Source organism: Pediculus humanus, genomic scaffold (assembly GCF_000006295.1).
Source record: "Pediculus humanus corporis 1103172107402 genomic scaffold, whole genome shotgun sequence".
In the NCBI taxonomy this organism is placed as follows: Eukaryota; Metazoa; Arthropoda; class Insecta; order Psocodea; family Pediculidae; genus Pediculus; species Pediculus humanus.
Genome location: NW_002987027.1, coordinates 92,570 through 103,090, shown reverse-complemented (window position 1 = coordinate 103,090; position 10,521 = coordinate 92,570). Strand labels below are relative to the sequence as shown.

The following is a 10,521-nucleotide window of genomic DNA, read 5'->3' as shown; positions in this document are numbered from 1 at the left end:
AAATAACGAAAACTACTCGAATTATGAAAATTCAATAGATGAGCATCCACCCAAACAAAATAATTTAGAACCGCCAAAACATCCACCAGGTTAAATAAATTACAATAAAATAAAATATTTAATTTTTTTTATAAAAAAATAATAACAGTAAACGATTTTCAGGTTCCAACTTTGAATTTGAGCAACCTTTCTTTACGAAAAATCCTAGTAAGTTGCAAGGTGAAAGGCTTACTACCGTTTTAATTAAATCATCCAGAGGGTTAGGATTTACTATAGTTGGAGGTGATGAAAACGTTGAAGAATTTTTACAAATTAAAAGTGTTGTGCCAAATGGTCCGGCATGGTTGGACGGAAAATTGAAAACTGGCGATGTATTGGTGTATGTCAATGAGACTTGCGTTCTTGGTTTCACACATCACGATATGGTTAGTGTTTTTCAGTCTATTTCTCCCGGTGAAACTGTTAAATTGGATGTTTGTCGTGGTTATCCGCTCCCGTTCGATCCTAACGATCCAAATACGGAGGTTGTGACGACCATAGCTGTCAGTGCTCACGATTCAATTATCGGTGAAACGGACAATTATTTGGATGAAGATATATGCGGTAAAATTCCTGAAAATTTATTTAAGTCTCTCGTTGATAGTAATCACGTTAGATCCGGTTCCGACGATATTTTAAACAATTCTGTTAAATCAATGCCTGATTTATGCTCGTCTGAAAAAATTAAAAACATGCAAAGACCGAATAGTACAGACCTTTTGCTAGAAGATTCTACTAGGAGCGAAGCTGAATTTTTTAATGATCCGCCAGCTATTCCGGAGAAACCAGAGTTTTTAAGCATTTCAATTGTTAAAGGACCGATGGGATTTGGTTTTACAATAGCTGACAGTGCTTACGGTCAGAAAGTAAAAAAGATTTTAGACAAGTTAAGGTGTAAAAATTTAATGGAAGGTGATATACTTGTTAAAATTAATTCTTCTAACGTAAGGAACATGTGTCACAGTGAAGTGGTTCAAGTGCTCAAAGACTGCGAAAAAAACCAAGAAGCTATGGTTACAGTGCAAAGGGGTTCAAGCTCGCCCACAAAATCTCGTACGAGAAAAAACGATTTCACTCTTCAGGCTCCAGGTATCGGATTGTATCGGAGTAAAACTCCAACGGCTGATTTATACAGCACTCAGCAAAAAGAAATAATGCCTAATCGCCCGAAAACTCCTATTGTGGACACAAGATACAGATCTAAAACTCCGATCTTTAATTCCAATTGGGCTGATATGAAATTGAACGCATACAAATTACCGCCCATTTCTCAAGGTCATGTTGGTTACATGGACACAGTTGGAAAAACAAACGCATTCGAAAATCAAAATCATCATTCAAATTTTCCTAAAAGTGATTCTTTTTCAAAAGAAAATCAATCCAATTATATAAAAAATGAATCGGTTTCGCGGGAAAGCTTCAAAGTTACCCATAATAAAGACTACAATAATGTTTCTCCCACAAATATGGAAACGGACGGAGTAAAAAATCAAAATCCGAACACTTATTCCAATTCGCCCATAGAATATTTCAACGGGTATTCAGAAGGTGGTTTTGAATATTCTGACGATTACACGGGATTAGATCCGAATCCTCAAGGATTAAAACACGACATTAATCAACCTCATTCCAGAACTCCGTATTTTCATGATTCAATATCAGAAAATAATTTAATTAGCAAGCCTAAAGAAAATTCTATGCAAAGGTAATATTTTTATTTTAAATCTTTTTTATTATTTTACATTATTTACTAGCCAATTACAATTACACTTCTTCAAAAATGGTTTCTCACGAGTAAAAAATTTTATTAATAAATTATGGTTCGAATGTTTAGGTTCACTCCACATTTAAAAATGATTTCACCAGGGAATGGTAGGATGTTTACGGGAACATCAAATTATGAATACTTAGAAACGGTTGTATCTTTAGTGCGACAGGAAACGGGGTTCGGATTTCGAATAGTCGGGGGTACGGAAGAAGGTTCACAGGTAGGAGGAACGGTGAGAACCTTTTTGATACCCAAAGGTCTTAAAAGTACAGACCAGGGTTCTGTTAAATAAGTATTTTTTTTTTTTTTAGATTCAATAAAAATCTACATCGAATTTTTTTTTATCAATTTTGAATCAATTATTTCACTTTTATTTTTTATTATTATTATTATTTTTTTAAAATATTATTTAGTTCATAAAATATTTTATGTTTTGTTATAATTTTAAAATTTCTATAATTTCATTTATTTTCTATATTATTTATTTTTTATCGCGTGTACATTTAAAAAAAAAAATTTTCAACGTCGTAATTGATTTTTCCTCGATTTGCAGGTTTCAATTGGCCATATAGTTCCTGGAGGTGCTGCTGATTTAGATGGAAGATTGCATACTGGTGATGAAATCATAAGCGTTGATGGACAGTCGGTTATAAATGTTTCTCATCATCATGTTGTTCAGCTTATGGGAAAAGCGGCGGTAAATGGAGCTGTCACTATTGGAATTCGCAGACGAATTCCTATTCAACAAGGTTAATAAATTTATTAATTTCAATAAGAATTTTAATATAAAAAAAAGTTTCAGTACAAAATAAATATTTAATTGCAAATTTTATTTTTTATACCCTAAAAATTAATTTTATACAATTTTTTTTGTTTCTATTTTGTATTTTAAAGAAATTCAACACAATGCAGGGACTACCTCTACATATCCGTACCACGTGACGGTTACAAGGAGAGAAGATGAAGGTTTTGGTTTTGTTATTATTTCTTCGTTAAATAGATGCGGATCCACCATCGGTAAATTTTTCTATTATTTTTTAATTAAATTTATTTTAAGAATTAATTTTATTCATTCGTCTAAATCTCTATTGAAATTTAGGAAGAATAATTAAAGGGAGTCCTGCCGAACGCTGTGGTCAGCTACATGTAGGCGATCACATTTTAGCTGTTAATCATATGGATATCATTTCTCTACATCATGGAGACATAGTTAATTTAATTAAAGATTCAGGTTATTCTGTGACGTTGACAATCGGCCCTCCGCTCGATGACAATTCCAGCAATGCATCACAGAGGGTAAATAAACACAATATTTCGGGTACAGGGTGCAAAAAATAAAGTCCCGGAAAAAAAAAAAAAAAAAATTAATGACTGTTTTAATCTTAAAGGACGAAATAGAATCCGGAGTCGAAGATGATCCATATCTTGTAAACCGTCCATACGGTTATTCAACACGAGCGTCGAAAGATGGAAACGGTTTGGAGGATCAGTATCACGCCGTGGAATTGAACAGAGGTAGCAGAGGTTTCGGGTTTAGTATCAGGGGAGGAAAAGAATTTCAGAATATGCCTTTATACGTTTTGCAAATAGCCGAGAACGGTCCTGCCGCCGTAAATGATAAATTAAAGGTACCCTTTTATTCGCACGCATTTCTTTCGGATAAAAGAAATTATAATAATTGAAAATTTAAAAAAAATGGAATTTCAGATCGGAGATCAAATCATCGAAATAAATGGTATCAACACTAAAAACATGACTCACGCCGAAGCCATAGAAATTATAAGAAAAGGAGGTCCGTCTGTCAGATTGTTGGTGCGCAGAGGAGAAAAAGTACCTCCTCCGCCATAATTAAAGTCATTTTAGTGTTAAAAAATAATAAATGCTCAAGTTATTTAGTAAGGAAGAAATCTTCTTTTGTCGCAGAAGAAACGCAGACGAAACATTTCATTTTTTTTTATTGTACATAAACAATTTTATTGTTTGAGTTTTTTTTAATTTTAACTAAATGTATTTTTAATGATAATACTAATGGTATTTAATAAAATGAAAAATTTTGAAAAACTTAATTGTTGTTAACAAAAAAAAAAAAAAAAAAAAAATGACTACCGAAAGGTTTTGAGTAAAAGATTTTATTATTCTTTAATAAGCGTCATTGCTTTTTTTTTTTTTTTTTTTTTTTTTTGTTATTAAACTTTGTTTATTTAAATAATAATTGAATGTTATTTCGAGCTTTTTGTAGCTTTTTACAACTTTTTAAAAAAAAAAAAAAAAAAAAAAAGAAATGTCTCATCTGTAAAATAACAATGATGATGATGATTATTATTATTTTACAGTAGTCTTTTTAAAAAATTAATTTAAAAGACTATTATTAATAAAAAAATATTTTGCACGAATTATTATGTCATTAAATGTTTGCATTATTTATAATATGATATTTATATAAAATTGTATCCCCTTCAAAAAAAAAAAAAAATGGATTCATTAATTGATATAATTTCATATTGTGCAATTTTTTTATTTTTTTGTTGTGTCCTCACTATTTTTGAAAAAAAAAATTAATAAAAAAAAAAAAAAGGTAGACTGTTTGTTTTATAATAATGTTTTTACTAATACACATTACAAAAAAGGTTGTTATATATAATATTTACTATATTAAAACATCCTTTATTTTATCTATTTAATGTTAGTTATAATAATATTATTTAGAAGTGAGAGAGAGAGAGAGAGAGAGAGAGAATAATAATATTAAAAAGCTTAAGGCTTACTCGTTCAATTTATTATTTCATTGTAATAAATTATTAAAATGTTAAATTATTAATTATGAATTTTTATATTTATATTTATATATATATTAGCAGTTAAAAACGAATTTTTTTTTTTTTTTTTCAACTCCATTTTTGTTTTCTTTTTTTTTTTAAATAAATAAATGTTTGAAATTATATTAAATACTTTGTTTTTTTTTATTATTATTATTGTTAGCGATTTTTATTATTTAAAAAAAATAAATAAATAAGAATTACGCTTAAGAATTTATAATGTTTGTAAAAAAATCATGAATTTTGAATTTATTTTGAATTTATTTAAAAAAAAAAAAAGAAAAACTCCATTAAAATTTTTTTTATTGAAAATTCTATTCGAATCCTTCTTTTTTTTTTTTTTTGGAAAGGATTTTAATTAATTAAAATGAAATTAAATTGTTTTATTATTATTATTATTATTATTATTTTATGTAATAGGTTTTAAAATCCAATTATTTATAAACGTAATTAAAATTCAATAACCGATTTTCTTTTTTTTTATTTATTTGTTTATAAATTGTTGTCGCGAATAATAAAAAAAAAAACTTTCATTACAAATAAAGAAATAAATCTTGAATTATACCAAATAAAGATCGTTTTAAATTTTCATCTAAATAAGGATGTTTTTCTAATGACACGATGAATAACGAACTCGGTTAAGCCATTTTTTAAACAAATCTTACATTTCGTCTCCGCCATTTCCATATACATAAAATAATTTTTTTTTTTTAAATATAAAATTACTACGATACGGTACAAAAAAAGTAAAATTATTATTACTATTAACTTTTTTAAAGACCTTGATTACAAATTTGATAAGATTTGCTAAAATTAAAAAACCAAAAACAATAATAAAAAAAAAAATTTTTTTGTTAAGTCTGATTGTTATAGACATATTTAATGTTTAGCTTATTTAGCAATTTTAATCGTTTTAATTTTTTTTTTTTTTTTTTTTTCGTGAAAAATCGTGTGCGATTTTTTTTTTTTATATAAAAACATATTATTATTATTATTTATTTATTTAAAAAAAAAAAAAAACATTTTTCCACAGATAAAATTTTATTTTGAAAAAAAAAAAAAAAAAACCACGAAAAAGTATGATTAATCATTATTGAGATATGAAAACGTTTTAGAAACTAATGACCAACATAAATAAATTGGCAACAATAGACAACAATAACTCTTCCATATTAGGCATAGAATAAATAAATTAACAATGACGTCACACATGCGAAAACATTCATTTTAATAATGGCAACGAACAATCACGTACGCCGCTGACTGACTCGGTGCCATTTTTTTTTTTTTTTAATACATTTTAATAAGAACATAAGTTTTAAAAAAAATAATTTTAATGATTTATGTATTGCCGTACTAAAGAATGTGATTTTTTTTATTGTAATATTAATAATAATAATAATAATAATAATAATAGAGTTCTGATACATCGGGGGTACGTGTTGGAGTATGCATTCCAATCTACGTCACCCAAAAACGGTTAAATTTTAACGTGACGTCATACTTTATAAATTTGCCGATCATTCTATCAAAAATAATAATAATAATTTATATATATTTATTGGAAAAAGGGTTTGTAAGAAATACGTTTTCAAATAAAACTAAAACGTACTCATAAGCTAAATATTAATTTGAGTACTTAATAATAATAATAATAGTAAATTTTTTGTGGTATTTAAATACTAATTATATTATCTTGGTAAGATGATTTTTTTTTTTTGTATTAGTAAAGTAATTTTAAAAAAATTAGTAAATTTAAAATAAAAAAAAATTTGTTTATTTGTCACACCGATGATGTTTTTTTTTTTTTTTTTATACGCTTGTAAAATTAGTGTATAATCGCATTGAAACTGAAGAGTGAGAAAAAAATTATCGTTGAGATTTCAAGGTTTATTATTATCATTATTATTATTTTTAAGGAATTATTTCGTCGTGACAAGCAGAAGAAAAAGAAAATTATTTAAACGATTTGTTTATTACTTCATCATAAGTAATTAAGGTTTTAATAAAAAAAAAGGGGAGGGGGCTTTAATTATTTTAACAAATTTAAAAAAAAAAAAAACGTTTGTATTACGTTTTGAAACCGACAAAACGGAAACGAATATCGGCATGAAAGGGATTCTATTCTCGTACTAAGAATTTTTGGCTCGGATTAAAATGTCTACTATTCACTCTTAGATACAGACGCGCTTGTTTTTTTTTTTTATTTTTTATTTTTTTTTTAATATTTATTTTTTATATATATGTTTTCTATTTTATTAATATTTATTACAATATCGTTTTAATTTTTTAATAAATAATAAAAAATTATTAATTAAATTTGAAGTTATAATAATAATAAAAATAAATTTTAGTGATTTAATATTAAAAAAAAATATCCGCGCGAGTGTGTGTTGTGAATTGTGAATAAACTTTTATTATTATTATTATTATTATTAATATTTTATTAATTATTTTTTTTTAACAACAAATTTATTTATTTTAATGCTAAAAAATTGTTTTTTTTTTTTTTATTAAAATTAACTGCTTGCTTCTATCTGTGGTAGTTATATATATATTATATTTATAAACAAAAGAGAAAATTTTTTTGTTTGTTTGTTTGTTGTTTTTTACATAAAAATTTTGTCTTCTGGGATTTCATCCTCGTAAAAATTTTTAAATTTAGGAATTGAATTTTTTTTCTTGTGTCATTTTTTTCTAAAAGATGTCCGTTAAATATCAAAAAAAAAAAAAAATTACAATTCAATGTGTTGTAAAATAATTTTTATATGCATTTACTAAGCGTTAAAATATTAAAATTACACCTACCTTGTTTCTAATAATAATATATTTATTTATTATTATTATTATTATTCGAAACGAAGTTTTTTTTATTAATAAATGCCAAAGTTTTTATTAAAAAAAAAAAAATTTATTGAATAAATATGTGTGTGTGTGTGTGTGTGTGTGTACGTTTAGTACATGAAAAAAACAAAAAAAAATAATTTAATTATTTTATATTACAAAAATTTATATTAATTGATAATAAATCAATCATTCATTCATTCATTCAGTAATTCATAATTTAAATTGGCATTAAATAATGAAATTTTTATCGAAATTATTACCTGAAAATAAATATTAGACTAAGAGAAAAATTTGACAAAAAAATTTTTTTTCTATTACTAATTTATCAATTAATGTTGTTATTATTATTCTTGATTGGAAAATTATATAAATTTTTCTTTTGGGAAAATTTATTTTGATAAATTTTTTTTTTTTTTATAAATAAAGTAAAATAATAATTATATAAATAAAATTTTTAAAAATGTTTAAAAATAAAATTCTCCAGCTGAGTTGATTGAAATTTCTGACTTTGAGATTTAAAAAAAAAATAAAATTTTTTTAACTTTTAATAATTTATTGTTTATCATTTTATCATCATTAATAAGTTAAATAAATACATAAGTTGAATAAAAGGTCAAAATAAAAATTTTAACAATACCCGATGAGAGATGATTGATGGTAAAGATGAGAGTAAATAAAAATATGGCGTACAAATAAAACAATTTATGGGGTCGGTAAACTTTTGTTATTTTTCGATGGCAAAATTTAAAATTTCTTTTTTTAATATTTATTAAAATACCTGTTGATTGCTTAATTTTGATTTTAAATAAAAAGCTTTGGCCAAAAATTTATATATAACCAATAATAATAATAATAATAATAATAATTAGAATTAGAATTTTTTCTAACCGAAAATTTTTAATTAATTTTAAAAACATTTTAGAAATATGTAAAGCATTTATAATTCAATTAAGACTTACTTTTGTTTGAAAAAATTAAAAAGGAAGAATAATAATAATAATTTAATTATTTAACGACCTCGTGACATAATTATAAAATATTTTGTCTTCATTTGGATTGTGATTGTAAAAACTTCATGTTTTTTTTTTTTTTTTTTTTGCGCGCGCGCCGGCAAATCGAATCTAAAGGATTCAACGGTTATAAGTGTGACGTAACGAGTATTTAATTTGAAATCTTTTGCCTTATTGGGCTTTGGCAAAGTAAGAGTTGAGGTGATCGCCACCAGGTTCGTTGTACAACAATGTCAGTGTTCGAAAATGAAGGAACGGCAGTGTGCCTCAATACGAGTGAGGTTTCCGACCAAGTTCTCAGTGAGGTTGATGAGGATATGTCTGGTGCAGAACGGGATTTAGCAGAAGACGCGCAATGGAAGAGAATACAACAGAACACGTTTACGAGATGGGCAAACGAACATCTTAAAACTGTTAATAAGCATATTCAAAATTTAGAAACGGATTTATCCGACGGCTTGAACCTTATAACACTTGTTGAAGTTTTGGCCGGAAGAAAACTTCCCAAACATAATAAAAAACCCAATTTTAGATCTCAAAAACTTGAAAATGTTTCTGTGGCGCTTAAATTTTTAGAAGAAGATGAAGCTATCAAAATAGTTAATATAGGTGAGTCGTTTTTTTTATATTTACCGGCTTTTTTTTTCGTTTCCGGGGGTTGAACTGTAGAGATTCGGAAATATTTAAATAAAAATAACCGTTTTTTTTTAAATATGACGGTTAAATGCATTTCACGCGTGCCTTTTTTAAATTTAAATGCATTTTTGTGTACTACAATTTAAAAAAGTTGATTTAACCAAATTTGTCGGCATTAATATAGTCCGATCGAGTATTATTGCGGTTTGAGAAAAAAAAATTATCATCATCATTATTATTATTTTTTATAATAATGGATTAGTCAAAAGTTGGTTGGTTGGTTGGTTGGTGTGAGAGAGAGACGGCGGAAACCAGTTTTCCAGTTGAAATTGGTAATTTTTCAAGGTCGCGCCAATTGTTGCATCCGTTATATAAAAAATCTTTGTTAATTCTGAGAGTTTTTAGGTAGCAGCTAAATGTTAAAAAAAAAAAAAAAAATTTTTTTTTTTTTATTTCTAACAATTCAAACACAAACACGCTTGTAAAATTTTGTCGGTATTTAACATTTTTATAAATATAAGAATTTTATTCGAACAAGTTATAAAATGTTAACACATTTTAAACTAAATAATATTTAAAAAATTTTCGAAAAAGTAAAAGGAAAAGAAAAGAAAAACCATGAACTTTTCTAACAAAAAAAAATGTTTCTCTCTCTCTCTCTCTTTCATTTTTAAGGAAACGCACAATTTTTTAAAAAAAAAAAAAAAAAAAAAAAAAGAGTTTATTTATTGCTTTTATTTTTTTTATTACCGTGTCGGGGAACCTGGATTGGTTCTCCTACGTTTTATACCTTATCATATGCCTAACATTACAAAAAAAAAAAAAAAAAAATTTTTTTTTTTTTCTGAAATAAATGCATATTTGTATGTGATAATTTTAGTTTTTCATTTTGGTCAAATTTAGTTACGTGAATATGATTTTATTATTATTATTACTTCCACATAGCATATTTTAGTATGGATTTCTCAGGGTCGTCGGTTCAAATTATTTTAAATAAATATAAATAATAACTTGAAATAATGTTTTTTTTTTTTTTAACAAAAAAATTCCGGAAGAATCAACGATGATAATTATATAAAAAAATAGGTCATCGTACATTTTATAATATCTATTTGTTGATAATACAACAAATGAGAATTAAAAAAAAATTGTGTTTGTTTGTAAACAAAATATAAAAACACAGATTTATTTATTATTTATTTATTATTTATTTATTTATTATTTATTAATTATTTATTATAATTTTTTTTTTTTTTTGGGTATGACCCACAAATTTTTTTTTAATCTCAGTTAAATTAAATTTCCTATTTATCATGTTTTATGCGGTTTTACTAATTACATTTGGTTTATTATTATTATTATTATTATTATTATTATTATTATTATTATTATTATTATTTTACGA

The 10,521-nt window shown here is 25.2% G+C and overlaps 2 protein-coding genes across 2 annotated transcripts in view; both read left to right on the top strand.

Annotated features, from left to right (window-relative positions):
- Positions 1–3,655, top strand: part of Phum_PHUM051820 (uncharacterized protein) — a gene marked incomplete at both ends in the record, with an annotated part of 6,770 nt that extends 3,115 nt beyond the window's left edge. The window contains 9 exons of the mRNA XM_002423308.1: positions 39–89; positions 163–712; positions 779–1,314; positions 1,906–2,027; positions 2,361–2,556; positions 2,702–2,824; positions 2,907–3,125; positions 3,206–3,435; positions 3,515–3,655. Of these exons, the coding sequence (XP_002423353.1) occupies positions 39–89; positions 163–712; positions 779–1,314; positions 1,906–2,027; positions 2,361–2,556; positions 2,702–2,824; positions 2,907–3,125; positions 3,206–3,435; positions 3,515–3,655 (2,168 nt within the window). The remainder of the gene's footprint in view (positions 1–38; positions 90–162; positions 713–778; positions 1,315–1,905; positions 2,028–2,360; positions 2,557–2,701; positions 2,825–2,906; positions 3,126–3,205; positions 3,436–3,514) is intronic.
- Positions 3,656–8,710: 5,055 nt separating this feature from the next.
- Phum_PHUM051710 (uncharacterized protein) overlaps positions 8,711–10,521 on the top strand; it is a gene marked incomplete at both ends in the record, with an annotated part of 12,691 nt that continues 10,880 nt past the window's right edge. The window contains one exon of the mRNA XM_002423307.1: positions 8,711–9,089. Within this exon, the coding sequence (XP_002423352.1) occupies positions 8,711–9,089 (379 nt within the window). The remainder of the gene's footprint in view (positions 9,090–10,521) is intronic.